This window comes from Mastigoproctus giganteus, chromosome 2 (assembly GCF_048544385.1).
Source record: "Mastigoproctus giganteus isolate SK-2022 chromosome 2, ASM4854438v1, whole genome shotgun sequence".
Lineage (NCBI taxonomy): Eukaryota > Metazoa > Arthropoda > Arachnida > Uropygi > Thelyphonidae > Mastigoproctus > Mastigoproctus giganteus.
Window position 1 is genome coordinate 150,936,817 of NC_143576.1, and position 27,752 is coordinate 150,964,568.

Here is a 27,752-nt window from a genome sequence, read left to right on the forward strand (position 1 = left end):
TATTAACTTTAGGAGCCATAGTGAGGAGTTTTTAATTTAAAATAAATGTAAAACAGTGGAATAATCCGTGATATCAGTACAGAATTCACTTTGAAAAGGGCAAACGTAAACAAATACAGTAATCATGTGACTTGCCGCTTTCTTTTTACGGCACTGCAAGACAGCTGTGCTGTATGTATACGTCCGATCACAGTGCACCTTTATTTGCGGTGCCATTATTTCGACAGCTACTGTACATGAATCTTACTAAAATTTAGGGCAGTAGATATAATGTTGATCTGTTGTATTAACTGCAAATAATAATGTTTACATCTGTCTTAATAGATGACAGTAATGTTAGGGAACTGTGTTAACATGTTCAACCTTGTCTGCCTTTCTCTTTCTCTCACAGTAACAGGCAGTTGTGGTGAGAGTACATATACAGTTCCTCTGCATGGCTATTGCATATTGTTTGTTTCTTCTGTATTTTGTTTGGCATTGCATTGTTAAAATTGCATAGTCAAGCTGTTATTGCTATTATTCTCTTTTTAGTTGAATTGTTAAAATGTTTTAAGCAGAAGCAAAGGAAGTGTGTGAATCACCCTGATAATTTCTGTTACATGTGGATGGTTTACAACAAAAACTCTGAGAAAGTATGCCTTTTGCTGTTCCTGTGGTGTGGCAAGTTGATGACCACATGCTAGGTTGTGGACAAACTGAATAGATATTTTGCATCTATGTTCACACATGAGGTGTTATTCAAGGAGGAGAGGGCCAGATGTTTATTAAACTCTAACAGAAAGCTAAATTATTTTGTAATAACTGAGAGCAAAGCGGAGGAGAAATTGTTGAAGTTAAACATAAGAAAGGCACCTGGGGTGGATGCAGTGCCGCTGCAAGTGGGTAGGCGAAGTAAGCATCACTTACGGGTGGCAGTTCAATAGGGTGCCAAAAAAACTTTTGACATATATGAGTAGGACCTCTGTTTAATTAACAAAATTATTTATAGTGAAATTTTCTATTTAGCGATACGTGCAATGTCACATTCTTTCATTTCTCTCAAAGGGTTTCATAATTTTGTTTTTTTGTTTTACCGGGGAAATCCCAGTGGGCCGGAGGCCGGTGTGATTTTGGCCATAATCACTTGTACGAAGCCACTACAGGTTTTCCCCAGTAAAAATTTTTGACATCCTATTGATATTGCTTTCCTTTTTCTCTCTGAATCTGTAGTATCTTCATCAAACAAGCTTCATTTTTATACTTTTTTCAAGTAATTTACTGATTTTTTGGGAATAAAACACAATTTCAATATAAAAAAGTAAAAAAATGAGGAGGCACGCTTGATACACATAAACAAAGCTGCCCGCGTGTAGCAACCGAATAAACAAAGCAGTAAAGACAGAAATACACTATTATTCCCTCACACTAGCTCACATTTTATTAAAACACATTTTGGAGATCGCTACCATAAAAAAATAAAAACAATTTCCAGTTGCATTCCTACTGGTGAAATCTGTTATAAACGGGTAATTAACTCGATCTAATTGCATTTGCAATAATACCGATAGCTGCAATTGTGGATTTTTATGTTACTATGGTGAAATGTGGTTCCGCTTCACTGAAATCTTCAATCGTATGAAAAACAAATACATTTTCAGAAACTTCTCTTCTTTCAGTTTGGGTAATTTCTGAGTTCAACTGCCATTTCTTGTAAATACAAAGGCAAATCGTGCCCAAGCGAATTCGGTTCGTGTTATATACGACATCGTTCCCCTCATTTATAAATCTTTTATGACCGAATTCGTGTAGTGTAAATGCATGTATATGAGGACTGACCATACTATATACTGTATTTTAATTTTTTCTCAGGGTAAGTATTTTCTGTGTTACCATGTGTAATTTATTTGTTAGCATATGCTTATAGCTTCAATTCTTTTTACAGTTTCAGTTTTTTAGCATTGCTTATAAATATCACGAAACTTACCTCCTAATCCGTATGATTAAAATATAATGAAGAAATTAAAAAAATTCCCCGAAGGGGAAAAAGTGCACTCTTTTCCACTTGGATCGTCATACATAAAAATTAATGATTATGAAACTAAGAATGAGAAGAACCAAGAGCCCTAACGTTGGACTTTTGCAGTTCTGTCATCAGTTGGTTCATTTAATCTGGAAAGAAATTGAGTGTTATAAAGGCTAACTTTAGCTCCCGTGGTGCATGGTTAGCACGTGCATGCCGTAAATTTTACATGTTATCCTGCGAGGTTCAATCAGAAAATCATTCAATGGCTAAAGCTTCATGTATTAATAATAGTTTATAACTGGAATTCAGTTTTGTTAATATTATTGCAGAATCTGTTTGAGTGTTATAATTATGTGAATGCGAATGTTGACTGAGTTCTGTGGCTGAATAATTAGCATGGAGGCTGGTTTGGTGATATAAGCTCTGTTATTTGTAGTTTTAGTGGATCCAAATTTGGCGATAATACTACCAATTTTGCATGCATTAGGGTACCTACAAATACTCCGGATTGCCTGCACAGGCCAGGTTTGTGCAGTCAAACCGGAGCATGTGTATGCAGCGCAGCACCTGAATGGCCATCTGGCCCAGTCTGTGTAAATTTGAGCGAAGACAGATATTGCCCTGCAATACCATGTAGATATGTAGATTATTATTATTATTATTAACAGCCATATGGTGCAAGGAAGCCTGAGGCTTATGCTGCACCAGGAAAAAAAAAAAAAAAAAGTTCCCGAGTTACCCTGAGAGAGAGAGAGAGAGAGAGAGAGAGAGTGTCAAAAGCAGCAGAAGGGAATCACCATGAAAGAGAAGGATGATGATATCCAGCTTAGGACCCTGAGTGTGCCAAGCCCATACTCACCAGATGTGAGCCCCCAATGTGGTTTTCCCAAATATGGCACACACAAAGAACCTTTTTGAAGGTGCACTCAATGCCGTAAACAAATTTCCTACTTGATAAAATTGTTCTATAATCATTAGCTTCATAAATTCTGATTGTAATTATTATTATTATTATTATTATTAGCCACATGGTACAAGGAAGCCTGAGGCTTATGCTGAACCAGCCAAAAAAAAAAAAAAAAAAAATCCCCAAGTTACCCTGAGAGAGAGAGACAGAGAGAGAAGTAGAAAGGAACTACCAAGAAAGAGAAGAATGATGATATCCAGCTCAGGACCCTGGGTTTGCCAAGCCCATACTCACCAGATGTGAGCCCCCGGGGTTAAATTGGGCCTCTGATGTCAGTAATTTCCAGATTCTGGGTTATGAGAATGAGCAAACAGCATGTTAGACAAAAAACCAAACAGAGTGAACGAAACAAATAATTCATATTTAATGCACCTTAAATTCTTTTTCACTACCCTTACTTAAGCTGTATGAAGAAATTCTTCTTCGCTACCCTTAAAGATAATACTATATTACTCCATTTGAATTGTTACAATATATTTTTAAAAACGATTGTACAGATACTTTTTCAAATGTAGCAGTTGCACTAAGAATTTTTATAACTTTACCAGTTTCAGCTGCCTGAGGCGAACGGAGTTTTTCAAAATTAAAATTAATCAAAAATTATTTACTATTGACAATGTCTGAACAACGACTTTTTAATTTGGCAATAATTTCAATAGAAAATGACCTTTTGGAAAAAATAAACATAAATGAAATAATTAATAAATTTGCATTTCTTAAAGCAAGGAAACATAAATTTGTATAATTTTTTTAAAAATTATAATTTTCCTTTTATTTTATTATTGTGATAGAATATGATTACTGTGATTTAGAATTTAAAGTTGCCGACCGGGCTAGCCGGGTAGGTAAAGTGCCTGCCTGGCAACCCAAAGGTCGCGGGTTCGATTCCCGCCTCGGGCTGGATATCACGATGGTGCCGAACCAATCGGTTGGTTGGATATCCCGGCCACGATACACGAAGGAAGCAAGAAAAAAAAACTGGTTCCTTCGTGTATTGATCACATCATACGAAATAAATAAATAAAATAAAATTTAAAATGTATTTCCAGAATTTCAGAATGATTTTGTTATTTTTGCTTGTTTCATTATATTATATGTGAGATATTTTGTAATTATTTTCTCTTTTAATAAATGAATGCTATTTGATTTCACTTACTGGCGGCACATAGGGTCACGGCGATCCCTGGTGGATGGGATCTATCTAGTTATATTAAGGGAGACAGGAAAGAAGCTAAGAAAACAACCATAATTATGGAGTATCTTTGGATTGAGGGGAGATCCCTGTGAACTGGAAATATGCAAATGTATCTCCCAGTTCACAAAGGGTTATCAAAGATGACACGAGTAATTACAGACCTGTTAACTTAACTTCTGTTCCTGGAAAAATAACGGAGTCCCTGGTTTAAAGACATAATGCAAGTCCACGTAGACAGGAGTGCAATTATATTTCAGCCACAGCATGGGTTTTTTAAGAGGAGATTTTGTCTGACCAATTTGGTTGGGTACTATGATTCAATGACAAAAGAACTGGATGCAAAAAATAATTTTGATATCAACTTGGATTTCAGGAAAGTTTTTGATACTGTTGCACACAAAAGCTGCTGCTATGATGAAGGGATGATTGAGTGGGAGAAGGCGGTCAGTGGGCACTGCTCTTTGTGGACTAATGTTATTAGTGGAGTCCCACGGGGTTCAGTGCTGGGCCCATTGTTGTTTTCTGTATTTATTAATGATATTGATGAGGGTATATCATGCTGAATGTCTAAGTTCGCAGATGGTACAAAGGTTGGCAAGATGGTTAATGACAGTAATCAAGATATGCTGCTGTAACAGGATCTGTAAAATTAGGCATATAGGCTGAGAAAAGGAAGTTGAGGTTTAACTTTGTCAAATGCATGTACTGCATATGGGTAGCAGTAATCCCAGAATAACACACCTAGTGGTACTACACTCAGGGTAGTGGAAAATGTAAAGGACCAGGAGGTAATTGTGCAGTCTGATATGAAGTTCTGTGAGCAGCACAGATAGATTGCCAGGCAGCTCATGGGGTTTTGTCAATGATATTCAGGAATAAGGAGGTGATTATCCTATTGTATAAGGCCATGGTTAGGCTGCATCTTGAGTACTGCATATAGGTCTGGAGGCCTTATTTTAGGAAGGATATAGAGCTGCTAGAACAGGTACAGAGAAGGGCAACAAGATTGGTGAGGAAAACAAAGGAGTGCTCTTACCAAGAAAAGCTTCAGTTTTGCTAAAGCATCTGGAGATTAGGCACCTGCGTGGTGATCTGATTGCAGTGTTTAAGGTTCTGAATGGCTTGAGCAAACTCAGTGCTTATTGGGATTCTTCCTCTTGCTCGGAGACTATGCTGATGAGGGGCATCAGGAAGGATGGTTGCAGAATAAATGTGTGGAATTCCTTCAACCAACAGGTGTTTGATTGCTGGAACAGGCTTCCATTCATTGTTGTGGAAGTGGATAATTTAAATAAATTCAAGGAAGAACTAGACAAACTATTTGAAGGAGTGGATAGGTGAAATTGTTTTTTTTTTTTTTGCTGATGCTGTATAAGCTTGCAACATTTGCCACTATTAATACTAATACTAAATCACTATAGGTACTAAATGGAATTTGAAAAAACAGAATAACTGAATTTACAATTTACTTTTAAAGTATGATTGTTATTATCTAAATCAGTTGTCAAACTGGAATTTATCAGTTGTAGAAATTGAATGAGTTTTAAGCCAGTTCCAGCAGAAGAACTGAAGGTGTTAGCATCAGGTGTCTAGTAGAAAAATTTTAGTTTCATTTTTATTTATATTAGTTTAAATACCTTGTAAATTTAATTTCTGTAATTTAAGTTTAATTTCAGTAGTTTTGAAATTAATTTCTGCAATATTTTTTAACATTAGCATTAGCAGTGGCATATGATGCAAGAAAGCAAGCTTAAACAGCATCAGCCAAAAAAAAAAAAAAAACTTTCCATTCACCTATCCATTCACTCCAAAAGTTTGTCCAGTACTTTAATGTGTACCTTTTCTAAAGCCATTTGTTCACAAAATGGAGCCACTCAAAGGTGAACACTTTTGGACAACACAAGATGTTCTGAGAGTAATAGATTGCTCTCATGCTCCAACAAAACGAGGCTGCTGAGGGTACTTTGAGGGGAATATAACTATTAAATATTGCTCATTTTATTGTAACAATTAATGTTTGCCTCTAGTTTCTGAACAACCTTTGTTCTATTTGGACATGTATTATGGTGCGAAAAAAACCTTATAACTGAGAGATTGCCCAATAGTAAATAAAGTACAAATATATAGGGGTGGGTGTGTGTGTGTTGCTTTTAATGAAGTAATAAATTTTAAGTTGTCAATGCCAGGTATACAAAAAAAATTTCATTGACCCTTATAGGTAAAACATGCTCTTTATTGCTCTCTATAGCAGCTGATCATTTTAGGTGTGTAAAAAAAAAAAAAAAAAAAAAAATATATATTCACCATTATAATAAGCAAAAGCAAATAATTAAAAGCAAAGGAAGTATAATTTCTGGAATGACCACTCTAAAGAAGTTCAGCAGTCCATAATGGAAATAGTATTTTTCTTATGTGGATCAAGTCACATCTACAGTGAAGTTTTTTTAGAACAGTGAATTGTCCGCTACATGGTATGGTGGCAGCAAGTAGCACATCAATTCATTCATGGGCATTTTCTCTCACTTACTAAGAGCAGTCTTATTATAAAAACAAAAAACTTAAAAAACAACTGTTTATATTTTATGTCTAAAAAATATTTTAGACATTAAATATGAATCTATTAGTCTTCCATTTTCCAGTTTGAAAGACCATTAAGTGTGTAAAGTCTTAAATGTTTGCATATATAACGTACTTTTGCTTATTATGTATATAAATACTTAAAACACACACACACCGTGTATTAAAAAACTTGAAAGTTACCAATGTCACTTCCCATAGAGCAGTAGAAATCTTGAGTGTGTTTTGTGTTCTCATCTTTCTTCTTGTGAAAACAAAAATTATTTCAAAAACAATTTGTGTAAGATAGATGTTCACATAACTAATGGGAGTAAAAGCAAGTAACCTTGAACTAGAAACAGGCATGTAATTTAGAACTTTGCAGCATTATCAGCAAACTTTGAGGTCAAAGGATGCTCTTCAGTTGCAAAGTGGAATAGTTATGAATGTAGCACCTGATTACTCTGTAGAAACTAAAAAAAATCATTTCAAAAATTACAAAAATCATTACAAAAAGTTTGTATTCAGGAAAGTAAAAAATATTTCAGATTTTTAATCCAAAATAATTTTAATGATTAAAGATTAAAAGAGGAATGTTATTTTAGAAAGGTATCTGTCAGGTCCTGCACTGCCACCAGCACTAAAAGATTAATGAAAATTTTCTGTCTGAAACCATTAAAATTAGTCAATTAGGATTATTCTGTTGTGCACTGTCTAGTAGGTATGTTTGTTCAAAAACAGAAAACTTTAAAAATTTAAGTATTTGTTAGAATTATTTCATTATGGATTTTAGTATTCCTCAAGTATGGTATTCACTTTAATCTGCATCATTAATCACTTTTACTTGGATAAATATAAAGCGGCCTCCATAGCCGAGTGGTCAGGAGCGGGAGTGCAGTAGCACACGCTCTTTGAGTAGACCATGGTTCAAGCCCCTGACTGCTGAATACGGTCAATCTGCCAACCCGCACTGGACCAGCGTGGCAGATTATGGTCCATTTTCCCTCAGCATGAATTGTTGAGGAGGCTTCCATCCTGCAGTGGGTTGATAATGGCTGCACTTTACCCTTTTATAACCAAAAACTTTATAAAACTTTATGGTTCTGTGTTAACATACAAAGTCCACTACAGATCTTTTGTATGCAAACCTAATTTATCCAAAGAAACTTAAGTACAGTAGAACTTCAATTATCCACCAGGGTACGGGACCATGATGGATAATCAAATAGTACATTAAAATCATTATACATACAATACATTAGACTAGATCATCTAACTTGTTTATTTTATTACATAATACATAACTTAATGAAATTTACTTAAACTTTATTTACTATTTATTTTTTACTGGGCCATCAAAAAATCATAGTACAGATATCTACGTGCATACCAATTTTTACTATTTTGACTTACATTGGTCTAGTAACGTCATAAAAAAATTTAAAAGAAAACATTATTACATACATACATACATACAACTTTGTTCTAATGTCATTAAAGAAATTTAAAGGAAAACAATATTACATAATTAAATTTCTTTTCTAAAAAAACAGTCAATTTCTTTTATTTCATTACCCCTCGAGCCTTTTGGGAGGCAATGTTACAAATTTTACGCAAAAGTAACACTTGCATAGCATCTATTTCTTCTTGTACCTCGAACCACTCAATGCACTTTGACAACATAGTTTCAGCTTCACAGTGACTAATTATGTTTGTTGTTCCATCAGAAGTAGCTTTTTCTTCTTCTTCAGTTTCAGAATCATCTGAAATTGTCGTGACTCTTGCACAATTTCATTGTCATCTAAAATTTTGCATCCGACGTCCATTTTGTCCATATCCAGCCCATTAGCATTAGTAGAGGCATATGATGCAAGAAAGCAAGCTTATGCAGCATCAGCCAGAAAAAAAAATTTCCACTTCACCCCTCCGTTCATTCGAAATACATGTTCAGCTGAGCCTTAAATTTATTTAGGCTATCAACTTCCACAACAAGGGATGGAAGTCTGCTCCACCAACCAACTACCCGCTGGCTAAAGGCAAATTTCCAGACATCTATCCTACATCTGTCTTTCCTCAATTTGAATTTATGCCCTCTCAGATGATTATTCTGAGCAAGAGGCAGAATCTCATCATCATTGAGCATGCTCAAATCATTCAAGGCTTTATACACCTCTATCAGATCACCTCGCCGGTGCCTGGTCTCCAGACACTGTAATTTGCAAAACTTAAGCCTTTCTTCGTAAGAGCAACCCTTTGTTCCATTCACTAACCTTGTTGCCCTTCTCTGTACTCATTCCATCATTTACTTCCTCCATCGAAATATTTTTAAAACCAGGAACATTTGAACATAACTACAAAATTTCAGTTTCTTTTGGAATGGTTTCTGTATCAGTTGAATATATTTCTGACCACAACTTATTCCAGCCTCTTTGTATTGTTTGAACTGGAACATCATTCCAGGCATCGGCGACATCGAAAATTGAGTCTTTTATAGTGTAGCTTTTCCAAAACTCTATCTAATCTAATTTATTTTCTGCCGAAATAAGTTTTTGAATGATGAATATTTTGTGATAACGTTTCATGCTTTCAATCATGCCTTTGTCCATCGGTTGAATGAGAGATGTCGTGTTTGCTGGCAGAAAGTGGCATGATATTTTTCAATCATTGCTTTTTAAATCACATACATGTATGGGATGAGTAGGCACATTGTCCATAAGTAGCATTGCATATTGTGGTAAATCTTTTGATGCCAAATGTGATCTTACACATGGTACAAATATTTTATGAAACCAATTGGCGCATCTTGGCTCATCCACACATTGTTTTGTGAGAAATATTTAGCTCGCAAATCATTTAAATTAATATTTTTAAATGATCTAGGCTTTTTTGGTTTTCCTATAACAGCCAAAGGCAATTTATAACTACTGCTGGCATTAGCACATACCATTATAGTGATGTGATCTTTTTGCATCTTATATCCCAGTGCCATATGCTCAGTCATTGAGGCCAGGGTCTTTTGAGGTAGTGCCTTTCAATTAAGGCCAGTCTCATCACAGTTGTATATTTGATCTGTAACCAAACTTCGATCAGCTATTTCCTTCTGTAGTTTTTCACAATAAACAGAAATTGCTGCATTATCTGATTCTCACCCTGAATCAACAACTGTTGAATACCATGGTGAAACTTAAATTTGTCTAACCATTCAATGCTAGCCTTAAATGAAGAATCTTTGCGTAGTTTTTTATTGATTTCAATGGCTTTTATGATTATTATAGGTCCTGACAATGTAATTCCTTGGCTACGTTTTTGAACAAACCATTGAAGCATTGCAGTATCCAATTTTTCATTTTTAGCAAGCTTCACTGTTTTATGACTTAACATTACCATCAGTGGTTTCCATTTTTGACATGTGGTTTTCAATTTTGTCTGCATCACGCTTTATATCATTTACTGTTGTTCTTCCTATTCCATAAACTGATTCTATACTTGTAGCACTTTCACCTTTTCTTAGATGATTGATTAGTTCAATTTTTTTTGTGATTGGGATTTTTTTTAATCCCAACACTACTCGCTTACATTTATCTGTCATTTCAATGGGTTTACTAAATAAAAATTATTAAAATATGAAACAAGAGGTATGTTGGGGCCCACTATATATTAGTAGCAATGACATGAGAAAGCAAGCAATGCACAGCATCAGCAGAAAAAAAAAAAAAAACTTCCAAAATCACCTGCCCATTCCTTCCATCACACCCAATAGTTTATTTCTTCTTTGAATACAATGAGTTGTAAACAAAGACTGAGTGACATGTGGCGCCAATATCACAATGCATTACGGCATAGTGAAATTAAGTGACAGTTAACAGAGACTGCCGATAAATAGGGTGACAGACAATTGAGGTTCTGCTGTAGTGTATAAAATGTACCGTGTGCTTGCTCTTGGTTTTTTTTTTTTTTTGCTACTTGCATTAGAAGGTTAAGTTGGCCATATACCAGAAGAGTTTTTCCAGAATTAATATTTTTTGTCTGTGATTAAATTAAATTCTGCTTTTTAAAACTGGTGCTTATTAGCATATCAGATAACTATATATATATATATATATATATATATATATATATATATAAACTTATAACTGCAATTAGGTAACTATCAAAATACCTTTGTTCCACATAGCTAGCTCATCCTTCCAGAGTCCTTGGCCTTATTCTAATTCACTGTGTTTCAACAGGAGTAGGTGTTATGGAATATTTCAAAGACAAGGTGAGTCTATATTATATTTTATTTACCTTTAAGATTGTGCAGTACTGTATTATAGCTCCATAGCAATCGATGAGTTAATCCATAATTAATTTATATTATCACGTACTCAGTTCCTGCATAGAAAATTGTCTCCGGTTCTTTGACTATCAATGGATTTCTGTAATAGTGATGTAAGATTATGCAGTTTGATAACACTGATTGATAACACAGTAAGATTCTCATTACACTGATTAGTGTAATGAGAATCTTACTTTCAGTAACTCAAAATTAGTAGCTTACATAGATGAAATATTTGAAGTGTCTAGAATATGAGCTACCAAAACTAAGCAGAGTGAAATGTTGATAACCTTAGAAAATGGGTAGCAAAAAGACAGAAGGAACTCAAAATAGCTTGTGAACCCTACTTACATCACAGGATGTTTTCAATGGTAATGCATAGAAATCTAGTAAAGTTTAAATTCCATGGAAAATCTTTGATGTCTTGGACAATTAACTTGTGAAAGCTGAGAGCAGATATCTGGAGAGGTTATTTTAGTAGGTTTGAATCTGTTTCTCTGTTTTATTCGTTGCATTTTCCTGTTCTGTTTTTTTTTTAATTGTGTGTTTGAATTAAGTTCACTTAATTTAAAGATTTAACTTGTATTATTTAAATCTAAGATTTTAAAGATTTAACTTGTATTCTTTCCTTTATAATTCAGAAGAATTTATATGCATTGCACTCCTCAAACCTAGCTAGCTATTTTCTGACCTAGTTTAGGGAAAAAATAATGAATATATGCTTTTTCTCTGGTTCAGATACTTAGCAGTTCCCCAGAAAAATCAAAATAATGTAGAAAATCTTGCATCTTATATACTGAAATGTTTTGTACTTTCACAAGTCCAGTTGTTGACATAGTGGATGGTCACAATGATCTCTTATTATCATATGAAATATAATATTATTTCAGATGGACAATAATAATATAATTTAATCTATTATTATCAAGTATCTTAATTGTTCAAAAAATTATACCATATGGATTTCTATCATGCATACTTGTGAAATAACCATAATATTCCAAGTTACAACTAATAAATTTATTTTTCAAAATAATTATACAAAAAATTAAGATTTACATTTGCAAAATAGATGTTTACCTTTAAAGTGGTACTGCTGCATATGTGGCAAAGAAATTATGGAACTGACCTTGCAGTGTTCTGGCTGAACAAATGGCTGGCCTTTGTAGCAAAAAAAGTCTGTCTAAAATCTGTGCCAGTATTGTTAGAATACAGGATTTAACCAAGACATTCAAAGAGAAAGAGTCAGTTCAACTTGAATATATGAGGGGTGTTTGAAAAGTTCATGGCCTGAGTATGAAGGGTTTATATGAGCAGTATGTCAGCATGTTACTTTTCAGCAAAGTCCACTCAGAAGTCAATATGCTTCTGCCATCAATGTTGCTATGTGTTGATTCCAGCTGCAAAGAAAGAGAGAAAATCTTTATTGCAACCTGATAGAAAGATGGCTACAGAGCACTGAATGTTGCAACTGACCTGTCACAGCACACAGGCCAGGGATTAACAATGGCAAGACAAAAAGTGAAAAAAAAAAAAAAGGGCAAAGAAAACTTAGTCCAACTGTTGTTGTTGCATGGAAAGCACTTGCTTTCTATAGCTTTTATCACATGCAAATTTGTGAAGATCATCATCAAGTTTTGTAGGCCTGGGAGAGCATCTGAAAAGAAAGGAAACGATCTGTCAGGAAAAGTCTCGTATTCTGAGGGGTCAATCTAGAAGTAGTCTGCAAGACAGAGAGAAGGATTCTCCAGCAGCATGTATTCCATATGAATGGCTCGTAGACAAGTCCCACAAGCATTTTCACTGTGATGGCCAACCTCTGAGAATCAATAAGCTCAGAGAGACGAGGAACCCCATTGTTCTTGCTTGTGGCAGCAGATTAAATTTCCAATTGGCCCATTTCAGTAGCCAATATTCAGAAGGATTGGTCTTCAGAGAGAACATCATCTTGGTCTTCCCAGGATTGATCATCAGGCCAAAGTGCTGTAGAAAGGATGCAATTTCCAAAAGACTGTTATTAATGTGTTTAGTGGTCACGGTGAGGTTGGGACTGGGCCCAATTGAGGTAAGAATCTTAAGGTCATCAGCATAGATGATTTCTTAGTTATTCTGCACCAGTGGAGCAATAATTGTTGTGAACAACGATCCAGAGAGGATACCACCCTCTGTTACTGGGACTCCCGCAGTAACAGCCCTCCAATAGCATCTTCCTCCAGTGTCAAGTCACAACAACCTCTTGACAAGGAGAGCGGGTAGAAAGTACAGCATGTCTCCCTTGATGTGATAGTATGATTGTAAAAACCACAAAAGAGAAAGGGACATTCACGGCATCAGACGTGGCCTCAATATCTAAATAAGTTACGGCAAGTTCATGATTGCTCTTGAACGCTGCTAATATGCCATTTGTGGCTGCAAGGAGAATTGTAGTCATAGATTGCTGTGAGAGAGCATAGTGAATTCAGGGGAGGATTATCTGCAAGTATTTGTGTGGTGAGGACTGGTAGCAGCATTTTTTCTAATAACTTCAGGAGTGTTGAGTCTTTATAGGTTTGGCAGCAATGTTTAATTAGTGATGGGTTATGGATCTTGGGTATAGGCCTGACACTATAGCTGTTTCACTCAATTGGAAAGGAACTGGCCTTCAGGATGTCATTGTAGACAGACAGCAGTGGTTGAATAATAAAAGGGCTGAGGCACTTAACGATGAATTGGAGAACATTATCAGCTCCTGCAACAGCAGTCGGAGGCAATGAATTGATAGCTTCTATAAGTTGAGGTGTAGTGAAATTAGTATTAGCAATGGCCACATGGTACAAGGAAGCCTATGACTTATGCTGCACTGGCCAAAAAAATCCAAATAATAATAAGAGGAAAATTTAAAAAATAATAATAATTAATAAGAGACAAGGAAATAGACAACCCATGTAGGTAAATTATTCCAGTAATTTATAACTCGCTGGCTAAAATAAAACTCCCTACAATCCAGTTTAAACATCTCCCCCCCGTAACTTGAAATTATAGCCCCAAGTTTTAGAATCATTTATAACCATGAAAATTTCATCCTCATTCATTTTACTTATGCCTCTCAGAGCCTTAAACACCTCAATAAAGTCTCCTCTAAGGTGCCTAGTTTACAAGCTCTGCAACCTACATATTCGGTCTTTCCTCATATAGATGCCCTTTTGCCGATCTCATCAGTCGAGTTACCTGTCTTTGGACCCTTTCAAGAAGCACAATATCTTTCTTTAGATGCAGTTTCCAAACTTGAACACAGAATTCCAAGTGTGGTCTAACAATAGCCTTATATAATGGGATTGTGATGTCCTTATCTCTACTAGCAATTGTTCGATGAATCATCAATAGGACACCATGGGCCTTCCTTGTAACATGTCTGCAGTGCTCAGAGAACTTCATGTCGTATCATAACACCCAACTCCCTTTCCTCCACTACTGGCTTTAGTTCAACTCCACCAAGTGTATAACTTATTTTGGGGTTACTGTTCCCCAGGTGTAATACTGTACACTTTTCTGGATTAAAGTATAGCTGCCATTTTTCTGACCATCCCTGAAGTCTATCTAGGTTACTCTGTAAAAGCTCTGCTTGGCAGTGATCATTTACTACTCTACCATTCTTTACACCATCTGCAAATTTAGACGTCACGCCCTCTATCCCTTCATCGATGTCATTGCTGAAACTCAAAAACAACAGTGTTCTTAGTACCGATCCTTGGGGAACCCCCACTTCTTACATCAACCCAATCTGAGGAATAACCATTTATCATAAACCTCTGCCTCCTGCCCTAAAGCCATCCAGCTATCCATCTAAGGATTTTCCCTATGATTCCAACCTGTTCCAGCTTATAAAGTAACCACTCATGTGGGACTGAGTCAAATGCTTTGCCGAAATCCAAATAAACTATGTCGAAATTATTCCCCAAGTCCAACTCTTGAGTGACCCTGTAAAAATCCTGAATTCCACCCTTGACCATTGTCTCCATGATTTTCCCTACTACTGAAGTTAAACTGACTGGTTAATAATTTCCCACTTCACTCTTAGAACCGCCTTTATGTATTGGAGATACATTGGCACTTTTGCCAATTCAGGAGATATGGAATCTCTCCTGTCCAGTGATGCTCTCATAATTAGCCTAAATGGTTCAATACACTCACTTGCTGCATCCCTTAAGATTATGGGGTATACAAATATGCCATCAACCCCAGGAGCCTTACTGGCCTGTTGGCTCAAAAGTTTTTTCATTAAATAAACATGTGAAATTTCAACTTCATTAATTACATTTTTTTCAACTTCACTCCCATAATCTCATTGATATAACGGTTTTTTCTTCTGTAAATATCTATGCAAAGTAACTGTTGAGTTCATCTGCGACTTCAGCTGAGGTATCTAATACTATTCCACGTTCATTACATAAGGGTCCGATCTGGTTTGTCCTCTTCTTTGCATCTATATATGTGAAGAATTCCTTATCCCCACTCTTTGCCAGCAGTTTCTCATAATCTGCCTTTGCCAGCCTAACCTTTTCTGTGGAAATATTACAGATAACTTTGTAGCTGTTATAACCTTCAGTACTTTTTATTGCTCTGTAACTTTATCATGCCGTCTTTTTCTGCTCAATTAATCTAGCAACTTCCTTATTCATCCAACTTGGAATATTCCTAGGAGTAATTTTTTAATAGTATATAAGCATGTAAGGCATGCCATAATTCAATTGTATTCTCTCTCTGTGCGATATCTGCCCAGTTAATAGAAGCCCTGTAGCACCTTAAGGCATCGTAATTTTCTTCCCTGAAATTATAACCCATTCCTTTGCCTTTAACTACTGCTACCTCTCTCTCTCTCTCTCTCTCTCTCTCTCTCTCTCTCTCTCTCTCTCTCCCTCCCTCCGTGATCACTTCTGTTACTGGTTCCTGCACTGTCAACCCTGTTATGTTATCTGGTTCATGGGTGATGATGAGGTCTAGAGTAGTCTTATCCCTTGTACTTTCCCTGAAATGTTGATACAAATAACAGTCATCCAGTTGATTTAAAAATTTTGTTCCCCATGTGGAGTTTCCTTCCCATTTGCTCCAATCAATTAGAGGCAAATCAACCATAATAAGACACCCATGCTTACTTGCCCATTCCATTTCCATGTAGAGGCTCTCATCATAATCTTCACAATCACCCGGCCTGTAGATTACTCCAACTCTCATTATACCTTTGCTTCCAACTATCTCACGCCATACAGATTCTATATTAGCATGTGAAACATCTGAATCCGGGAAAGCTTTCGTCACGCTCAGGCTGCTTTTGATAAGAAGCATGACCCCCACCACCCCTGCTATGTGCCCTATCCTTCCTAAATACATTGTACATACCATACTGAAACTCATCATCCCCTATTTCTGGGTGGCACCACATTTCTGTAAGCCCTGTTATGTCAGCGTTATTTGTAACCAGCAGTTCGAATTCACTCATTTTATTGACTACACTTCTGACATTACTGTATAAACAATTAAGACTTAGTGTTCTTGTATAGTTAACTACCCTGACACACCCCCTTAAAGCTATTTAAGCTCACATCCCTTGGAATTAACTACCCACTCATTTGAAACATTTCTGCCCTCAGAACATCTTGCTAACATGTTCTGTTGCAGTAACAAACAAGAACTCTTGAAGAATATGCAAGCATTACTTTGGCCAATATTATCAGATAAATGCATATTGATATTACCCTTGTCTCCTAAAACTAGCAGTTTCCCTGAACCTTTTAGGTATCCTCAATGATACTGGCAAAAACTCTTCCACTACCTTTGTTTAAATGTATCCCGTCTCTACAAAACAGATTCCTTCTACCTACGAGTGCGGGCCAAGCTAATAGATAGAAATTTCCCCCCAAAAGCCTTGCAGAGTCCTCCAAGTCTTAAGTTAATCCAGAAGGCTTTCAAGTATATAATACCTCTTTTCATGCCTGGGCAGAATTGCAGACACATAAACATTGTGATCTAACTCGCGGCATTTCTTCAGCATGGTCCTATATTTGTCTAAGAAATTGTTAGATTGTGTTTGCTTAATGTCATTAGTCCTCACATGAATAATAATATTCTCTTTAACCTCCTTAAAATCTGACACTCTGTTGGTTGGTTGGTTGGTTGGTTGGTTAGTTATTTGGTTTTTAGGAGCATTAGCAACCAAGGCCATATTGCTCCAGGAATATGCAGTGGTCATTCCCTGACCTTTCTGCATCCTTCGTATTTGGTGGTGATGGGCTCGAACCCCGATCTAATCAAGAAGCGTGCGCTACGCACTGCTGCTCCTTCCCACCTGGCTACGGAGGCACCCCACTCTGTTGGTGACATCATTAATAGTTATCCTGGCAGACATACCCTCGTTCTAGTCCACCTATTCTTATTACAAAAAATATTTTCCTGTTTCCCTGACAATGGAGTCTTCTAATAGAACTAAGTCCTTTTGAACCAGAGTAGTTTGCACTTGGTTATTCTGTTCTGGGGCCCAAATCAGGAATGCATCACTTGGTAGGTTACTTTTTTTATTATTATTATTATTATTAGCCATATGGTGCAAGGAAGCTTGAGGCTTATGCTGCACCACCCAAAAAAAAATTCCCAAGTTACCCTGAGAGAGAGAGAGAGAGAGAGAGAGAGAGAGAGAGAGAGAGAGAGAGAGAGAGAGAGAGAGAGAGAGAGAGAGAGAAGCAGAAAGGAATCACCACGAAAGAGAAGAATGATGATATCCAGCTCAAGACCCTGGGTGTGCCAAGCCTGTACTCACTAGATGTGAGTCTTGAGTCCCTGACGAGCTCCCAGTTACATTATTCACAAGGGCAAGCACCCTTTTTTTTTTTCAGTGACTCAAATTGTTCTAGCAATGCACCAAATTTTAACTTAAGATCAGTACACTCCTTACAATGGTGACAAATAAAAGAATCTCCAGGTGAGCTATGATTATCTAGGCCAACCTTGGAATACATGCCACAAATTATAACTGTGAAGAATATCCAGATAAGACATGTGGTCTAGCATGTCAAGTTTTGGGGGCAGGCAGCACACTTGACGGTTGAAATCTTGTAATGTGGTCCATTCATTGGTCAGGATCAACAAGAATTTGATTACCAAGGCACCTATGACGATAAGGAAATTTCCCATATGAAGCTGAGTGATGAAGAAATTAGCAATTACTGATGATTTTAGTACGTTGAAGTGGTCCCATGCTTTTGAATACAATATTTGATCACCAACATCATTTGTCCCCTTCCAAATTTTGAGAAGTTGTTGTTTCAGTTGAAAGGTTGCATTAAGGTCTTTATTCCACTACACTTTCAAATGGAGGCGATTTTAACCTTTTGGAGGCAGAAAAGTTTGCAACAGTATTAATCCAGTTCGTAAGAATGGTTGTTGCAAGCGTGACTTCACAGTTCGAGGACATGCCAAGGAATGAGTGTAGCAGCCATAAGGCATTTTTCAGTATTTAGAAAATTTGGACTGATGATTGTGGATGTTTTACTCAGCTTACAAACAGATTCACATGACTTATGAACAGTCCCTTTGCATGGAGGCAGTAAAATTTGCAAAACTAGAGGGTCATGATCAGAGTTAAGATGTTTGGGGGGGGGTCATACAATGTGCATTGTGTGAATGAGAACATGAGGTCAAGCTGATTAGTTCCTCTGGTGGGCATGTCATTGACGAGGAGGAGGATTTGAGTGGATTTAATATCTTCAATTAGGTGCTTCCTCAGAGATTCACATTGAGTTGGTATGTTGAAGTAGCCCATCACAATATGAACTGTGGATGGGTGGAGGTGATTTAAGATCCAATTAGCAAACTTCAATAATAATAATAATATCCTAAGTGGGCATTGGTGAACATTGACTGCAGATGTCAATAATGGCTTTATTGTGAGCGAGGGTTAAGATCAGTGTTTCCAAATTGGTGGACTCACTGGGCTTCTTTTAATTAAATTAAACTTTGACTGATTAAAGAAGGTTGCAACTTCACCATCCCATCAAAACCCTGTAGAAGTAAACTCAGCTTGAAAAACCTGCAGGTGGAGCAATGGCAAAGATCAGATTCTAACCACGTCTTGGTAATGGAAAGAATGCTGATTTTTCTTTCAAGGAGGATCACCTTCGTGGTGTCAATCTTGTTACATACACTATGAACATTTTGATACACGAGAATGAATGAATCCGCGAGGAGAACCTTCTTTTTGATGGTAGGTTGCACATTCTTTGTCAGGGATTGATATGACCTCTTGGTGATAAGAATTTCAATAGGGAAGGATATAGGGGTTTTGCATTCTTCCTGCTGTCAAATGAGGATGCACACTCAAACAAATGAGTTTGGGAACTCAGAGCTTGATCGACTGCAGAGTGACACCCACACCTTAGCTGAGGCACTACCAGGAGCTAGCTAGAGTTAAGGGGGCCTGAAAGTTGGTGTAATTCAGTGTGGGGAATCTAGTTTTGATTCTCAAAGTAGAGGCAGATTATAGCCCCCAAGGGCCAGGAAGCAGGTTTTCTTATTAAGATGAAATGCCCATGTTATCACAAACAATTTTGAAAGATGCATAGTTCTTGCTCTTGGCTGGCAGCTGGCATACTGCAGCATGGACATTTAAATCTTGCAAGAAGGCTGAGATAATTTGTTGAGGAGTTGTCTGTGGGTCCAATCGGAAAACAAACATGCTTCTCATGGGGTGGGCCATTAGCCTAATTCTGGACACGGTTGCTCTTCCTTACAACAAATAGACCTTAAATGATGTTGGCCAGTTGAAGAGGTTCTAGTTATATGGGTATGGATCTGCCTTTGGTGGAAGACCAGCTGACAGGCTGCAATTTCAGCCCAGGTGGGCTGTCTCCTTTTTTTGGAATAGGCCTGGGCAGAAATTTTTCCCAGAGATGTGGTTGTCATCACGTTATCATTGGCATCTGACTTGGTGGTCAAATTCTCATTATGTAGTCTTACATGCTTGGCAACCAAATTTATGGAAAGGTTCTCTGTGGGGTCATACATAGTTGGTAGAATATTCAGTTTCTACACATATTCCTATTAAATTGAAAGGCTCACCATCAAGCTGGGTGCAGGGGACATTGTTAATGATTTCTTGGGGGAGGGGGATTGGCTTCATTGACCTTGGTGCAATTTTTGACATGTGAAATTAATGGTAGACTACACTGCAACAGTCCTGTTCCAAGTGAGGAGAAAGTGGAGAAAGTTTTCGGCGTTAATTTCTGTAATGCAAAGTTGGGTGTTTGGGGCAGTGGCAATTCTCTCAGATGGGCTGCAAGCTTGGACATGATGCAAATTCACATTTGAGTAACAAGGCGCCTCCGTAGCCAGGTGGGCAGGAGCGGCAGTGTGTAGCACACGCTTCTTGATTAGACCAGGGTTCGAGCCTGTGACCACCAAATATGGAAGATGCGGAAAGGTCAGAGAATGACCACCTCATATCCCCAGAGCAATATGGCCTTAGTTGCTAATGCTCCTAAAAACCAAATAACAACATAACATTCGAGTAACAAGGCTGTTGTGGGAGTCAAGCTTCAAGAAGAGAGACGATAGATTTTTTTTCTTGAACACCTTGGAGCATTTCAGACCTTAACTCAGCAAGCTTGGTCATCAGCGACAATTCCCAGTCTTTCAGTCCTTTTTTTCTCCATATAATTTTCTTCCATATCCAGAAAAAAATTACTTTGTTCTTCCCATTCGATTGGAGATGCCATGCAACCTGCAGCAGTGGAAACATAGGGTGCCAAGGGTGTACACATAGAATTTAAATCCTCACTCATTATGTGGAGATCAACAGTGGAATTCAGTTGGGTTCTAGCATTTTTTTTTTTTTTCCCTAGGTTTTCTGCTGCTTTGAGAGAAACACCATGTTGTTTGATATACAAAACTGACTATACCATTTTTTGATGAGAGGATTGCCCAGTTCTTTCCAAACATCTCAGAGTGGTGACTATAGAGCAGACAGGACAGAAACAGCGAGTTTAGAGTTGACATTTTAAAAATTTGTGAAATTCCACTACACTTACTGAAAAGGGCCTCTCACACGGCCCCTGCAAAGAATAGTGTGCAAAGCTTGCTTATGGCAACCCTGATAGATTTGGGAGCTTTTTGAAGCAGACATATTTCATTGTTTAAAGGCTGCATGGTTATATGGTTGTTCTTTGAAGATGCTTTCTGCAAAGCAGTCACACAATTTCTTTTAAACAGACAAACAAAGCCTGGTCTCCCAGTGCACTAAACATTTTGCAATGTTTGTGATGATCAACTATGTGCTTAGGGTTGAGGCATGGAAACAGTGGTCAGCAAACAGAAAGTTAATGGCCGTAGTCTTTGTGGGTGCTTCTCATTGACCTTGAAGTAGTCTGAGCTAAACAACATTCTGTTCAAGATCAAAATTATTGCTGCTAATATGGAAAGAGCAGGTCTGAATTGTGTTAAAGCTTGGTAAAGTCGGTACAACAATTTAAAAATGAAATCAAATGCTACCTTTTAACTTCATTTCAGAGAAGACAGGTTCATCGGAAAGTTCACAGAATTCTGAAACTGGATGTACATAAAGTCTTCAGACTTTGGCAATAAAACACACAAAATTTTCTTTATATATACAAAGCACTGAAAACCCACAAGTGTATACCACTCGAGTTCTTCCTTGGATCTCCAGGAATACATCCACTGCAACAGTGATTCATGTTAGGAAAATGAATACCAGTCAGGTATTTCTTCAAAGTAGGAGACTTTGGCAATAAAACACACAGAATTTTCTTTATATATACAAAGCACTGAAAACCTACAACTGTATACCACTCGAGTTCTTCCTTGGATCTCCAGGAATACATCCACTGCAACAGTGATTTATGTTCGGAAAATGAATACCAGTCAGGTATTTCTTCAAAGTAGGAAAAGGTGAATGTCCAATGGGATGGTCAAAGATTTCAAAGCTACACTCATGCATTGCAGCCATGGCAGTGATAGACTTTTGAGCAGTTGCATTGGGCTGATGGAACAAGACTCCTTTGCTGAGTTTTCCTCAAAGTTTGTCTTTGATTTTTTTCATGCAAATGGCTCATACGGTCTTCAAAATGTGCCCCTGTGACTCACTGGATTTCCAAAAGGTAATAGTTAACACTAGTAACGCTCCATCAATAGCCCAAAAAACCAATGCCAGCAGAAGGAATAGACTTGGCTTTCTTTGAAAGGGAGAAGAGCTGTGTTTCTAATGTATGGACTGCTACATCTCCGAATGAAAATGATGCGCGTACATTAGCATTAGATGAGGCATATGGTGCAAGAAAGCAAGCTTATACAGCATCAGCCAAAAAAAAAAACCTTCCCATTTTGCCCATCCAGTCACTCCAAATGTTTGCCTAGTTCAGCCTTAAATTTATTTAAGCTATCACCTTCCACAACAACAGATGGAAGTCTATTCCCACAATCAACTACCCGCTGGCTAAAGGCAAACTTCTGCACATCTATTCTATAACTGTCTTTCCTCAATTTGAAACTATGCTCCCTCAAGTTCTTCATCTTAGCAAGTGGAAGTATCCTGTCAGCATTGAGCCTGCTCAAACCATTCAAGACCTTATACACCTCAATCAGATCACCTTGCAGGTGCCTAGTCTACAGTTCACTTGGCACATTATAGCCTTAGATGCTAATGTACCATAAAATCCTAAAACAAACAAACAAAAAGCCTAGTCTCCAGATGCTGCAACTTGCAGAACTTAAGCCTTTCTTCGTAAGTGCACCCCTTTGTTCCTCTCACCAATCTTGTTGCCCTTCTCTGTATTTGTTCTAGCAATTCTACATCCTTCCTAAAATGAGGCCTCCAGACCTGTACAAAGTACTCAAGGTGTGGCCTGACCATTGCTTTATACAAAGGGATAATCACCTCCTTGTCTCTGCTAGCAAAATTCCTATATATCATTGACAAAACTCCATGACCTGCTCTAGCAGCCCGTCTGCACTACTCAGAGAACTTCATATCTGACTGCACAATTACCCCCAGGTCGTTTTCATTCTCCACCTCCCTGAGTGTAGTGCCATACAGTTGGTACATTTGTCTTGGGTTATTGCTACCCATATGCAGTACTTTGCATTTGTCAATGTTAAACTTCAGTTGCCACTTCTCAGCCCATCTGCGTAATTTCTCTAGATCCTGTTGCAGTAGCGTACTGTCTTTAGTGTCATTAACAACCCTGCCAACTTTTGTATCATCTGCAAACTTGGACATTAAGCCTGATATACCTTCATCAATATCATTGATAAATACACAAAATAACAATGGGCCCAGCACTGAACCCTGGGGAACTCCACTAATAAAATCTCATCCATGGTCACAAACCTTGCAAGGAAATTTGCTGGATCTGCTTGAAAACAATGCAAATGTTCATTTGACAACTATTTTTTGATTTTGATCTGCTCTCAACAACTTTGGGAACAGTTGTGCTGACACCATTTTCATAGCAAGTACCTATGTTATTAATTGGTACCCATGTTCATACGAGATGCCGGAAATGTACTGAACTGTCACCCATTAATCAGTCATCAACAGATCATGCATGCTGTCAACTTCTTGATGGACTTTGCAAGCCTTTCACAGCTTGGATCTGGCTTTTCATTCCTCATTTAAATTCTGATACCCATTTATTAACCATGTAATAAGAAAGAACATCCTCCCCAATATTATAACCATATCATCATGAATTTCCTTTGACATCAGTCCCTTATTTTTCCAAACATTGGATGACTGCATGGTAACTGATTTTGTCCATCTTTCCTCATTCACACAACTTTGTTGACTTCAGGACCTGTAATTAAAATAAAGACTATTAAATGGCATGAAACTTGCTGGGTCACTATTTGAAGTGTTATATATTAAGCACAGAAAATTTCAACACTGTACACTATCCTTTCATACTCAGACCATAAACTTTTCAAATTCCCCTTATAAAAGGAGCAAATCTTGATCATCTTATGTAGAATTTTGTGTTAAGAGAAAGAAATTCAAATGACCAAACAGACAGCTTTCTCAGTTCACGGTGCCCTTAAATGTCCCAGTAATTTTTTCACAGCACCCCTAAGCCAAAATAAATACCTAACACAACCTTTTAATATATACCTATATTATATAGGTAATATTAAATGGTTTCAACCTTTTAATATATACCTATATAATAATTTTATTCTTTATATAGAGGCACTAAATAAAGATTAATTATAGAGCACCAGAAAATTAAAAAGATACAGTACACTGGATACCGTACACATTTTTATAATGAAATAAATGTATACATTTCAAAAATAATAATAATAATTACTTTAAGTAACTTAAACCCAAATTGCACAGCACCCCAAGAATGTTGTTGTGGCATCCCGGTTGAAACCACTGAGCTAAGGTAAAGAAAGACCACACGAGAAGCATGCAAAAGTTTGGTAAAAGTACTTTGCCGTAACGACATTTGTATTGTTGCTCGCTTGGTAAACAGACGGTGGGTGTTATCAGTCTGAAGTAGAAGTTGAATCCCACGGGAGCTTGAAATCCTCCCAAAATGGAGGAGGGCAACCTGACCTTTTTTCTTTAGAATCGCTAATTGAATTAACTAACTGAATCACGAACAGAGTCATATTGGAAGTTCTGTTCATAACGTAGTTTCACCGGTAAACTTTTTTGAAGTTTGCCATGCTTCTCGTGTGGGCTTCCTTTTCCTTTACCTTTGCATTTTTTTTTTATTAATAAACAATTTATCCACTAGCCCACCAGTAATTCTAAATAAAAAAGGTGAGGTTACCCCTCCACTTCAGGAGGGTTTCAATCTACCATGGGATTCAATTTCTACTCCTGACCGATAACACCTGCTGTATGTTTACTGAGCGAGCAACAATACAAATGCCGTTACGGCAAAGTACTTTTACCAGTAAATTTCATCGAACTTTTGCGTGCTTCTTGTGTGGGCTTCTTTACCTTCGCCAACCACTGCTCTAGACCTTTAACATCCTTGATGGAATAGGTAACATTTCAAGAGCCTGGAATGATATGACAACAACTTATATGAGCGGAGTTTGGAAAAATCTTCTAAAAAATTCCGAGTTTAACAATGAAGGCTTCAAAGAAATTGTAAACTTAGCCCAGAATTCCAGCTGGTCCTTCATTCTCCAGAATTACTGGAGAACGAAGATGTAGATGAGCTTGTGGATAAATGAAGTGAAGATTTAAAAGCAGAAGACCTAGCCCAGTTGAACACGCAAATAGTTGAGGAGTTAAGGGAGAGCCGAACCCATTGAGGAACTGGAGCAACCCAAGAAGCAGTTCAAATTAAAGGAAATGGCAGAAGTGTTTCGTAAAATTCAGGAAGGTCTCTATGTTTGATGGAATGAATGAAAACACCTAATCTTTCTCGAAAATAGAAAGAAAGGTTCAAGATTGCTTATCGCGAAATTTATGAAGAGAAAAAAAAAAAATACGAAACAGATACTACCTCACTGAACTCTACACAGCCTACAACTCCCTGTGATTAATGTGTCTTATTAATGCTTCAGGTTCATTTTAAGTTACCTTCAGTTAATCACACCTGGAGTGTATAAACTTTGATTCATTGTGTGGAATAGACCAGTTTTCGCCGACCAGGCTAGCCGGGTGGGTCAAGTGCCTGCCTGGCAACCCAAAGGTCACGGGTTCGATTCCCACCTCGGGCTTGGATCAAAGCACTACAAAAACCTTGGGAGGTGCATTATGGCCACAAAAGCCTATGCGCCAACAACTACCAAAAAAAAAAAAAAAAAAGAAAAAGACCAGTTTTCTTAAATATGTACACTTTGGTTTTGATTCCCTTAGTAGCCCTTATAAAGCCTATACGGCATATGAAATACATATCAGTTTTTACAATACAATAACATGCCTTTTTTTTTTTTTTTTCTTCCTTTTATGTTTTATTTTCTTATGTGCCACTCTGGTTAATTCACTGCTGTCCCCAGATAAAGTTTTTAATTGTCATGGTTATATAACTATTTTACTTCATTCTTCTGAGGATATTATGACCATATAAGGTCAGAGGATGAAGGGGTAATGACATAAAATCCTTCGGGCATAGGCAATGACAACACTCCTACTGATCTTTTGTGTATACTGGAGGCGTTGAATACCCATATGTAACTGACCCATCCATCGTTATTCTGTTTAATACTGTATTACACATTGTTCTTTCTGTAACCAGTATTTAAAAAAGTTTCAATATACAGTTTGCTATAAAAAAATGACAATCTCAAAAGTTTACTTTTTGAGAATTCAAAGTTCGATGAATTTTATGAACTATTTTCATCTAATTAAGAAGATGAACAAATTCTTGGGTTTGTATTCAAGAAAAAATATGTAATGAATTATAAATATTTGTATAGGTTCATGTTTTTAAGTCCTAAACATGTACCGTTTAATTAAAGTTTAGGATTTTATACACCACGTATATAATCAGCATATTTAAATAAAATTAAATGCAACGAGGCATAATATTTTAAGAGTTTAAGATTCTATATCTATATAATATCGGTGTAAATACACCATAATCAACTCTAATGTGAAAGGTATCATTTCATCTGTATCTCATATTGTTTGTTTGTTATTTGGTTTTTAGGAGCATTAGCAACTAAGGCCATATTGCTCTGGGGATATGCGGTGGTCATTTCTTGACCTTCTGCATCCTCCGTATTTGGTGGTCACGGGCTCGAACCCTGGTCTAATCAAGAAGCGTGTGCTACGCACTGCTACTCCTACCCACCTGGCTACGGAAGCGCCCAGACTCAGGGGATGTCCAAGGGCTCAAAGGGTGACACAAGTAATTACAGACGTTAGTTTAACTTCAGTTCTGGGGAAATTAATGGAGGCGCTGGTTAAAGAAGCACTGCAGGATCGTCTAGACAAGACTGCAGTTCTAGTTCAGACACAGCATGGGTTTAAGGGGAAGTCTTTGCTGACCAATTTGATTGGATACTATGATATGGTCACAAAGGAACTGCAAAAAACAATTTTGATATCATATACGTGGATTTTAGGAAAGTTTTTGATACTGTTGCACATGGAAGACTGCTGTACAAATTGGCACAGTATGGCATTAAAGGCAAATTGCTGCTATGGATAAAGGGATGGTTGAGTGGGAGAAGTTCCCCAGTGTTCAGTGTTGGGCCCATTGGTGTTTTGTATATTAATGATATCGATGAAGGTATATCAGGCTTAATATCAAAGTTTGCAGATGATATAAAAGTTGGCAGGGTCATTAATGATAGTATGCTACTGCAACAGGATCTAGAAAAGTTGAGCAGATGGGCTGAGAGATGGCAACTGAAGTTTAACATTGACAAATGTAAAGTACTGCATATGGGTAGCAGTAACCCTAGAGTAACAATCAACTGTGTGGTACTACACTCAAGGTAGTGAAGAATGAAAAAGACCTGGAGGTAATTGTGCAGTCAGATATGAAGTTTTCCGAGCAGTGTAGACAGTCTGGAAGAGTAGCTCATGGTGGCTTGTCAATGATATATAGGAATTTTCTAGCAGCAATATGGAGGTGATTATCCCCTCATACAAGGCAATGGTCAGGCCACACCGTGAGTTCTGTGTACAGGTCTGGAGGCCTCATTTTAGGAAGGATATAGAACTACTGGAATGAGTACAGAGAAGAGCAACGATATTGGTGAA

General features: G+C 37.3%; 1 protein-coding gene across 1 annotated transcript in view; it reads left to right on the forward strand.

Annotated features, from left to right (window-relative positions):
• The window catches only part of LOC150089661 (uncharacterized protein ZK1073.1-like), a 505,123-nt gene that overhangs the window by 352,824 nt on the left and 124,547 nt on the right, over positions 1-27,752 (forward strand). Inside the window, exon 7 of the mRNA XM_090389582.1 lies at positions 10,895-10,981. Coding sequence (XP_090245708.1) covers positions 10,895-10,981 — 87 coding nt within the window. The remainder of the gene's footprint in view (positions 1-10,894; positions 10,982-27,752) is intronic.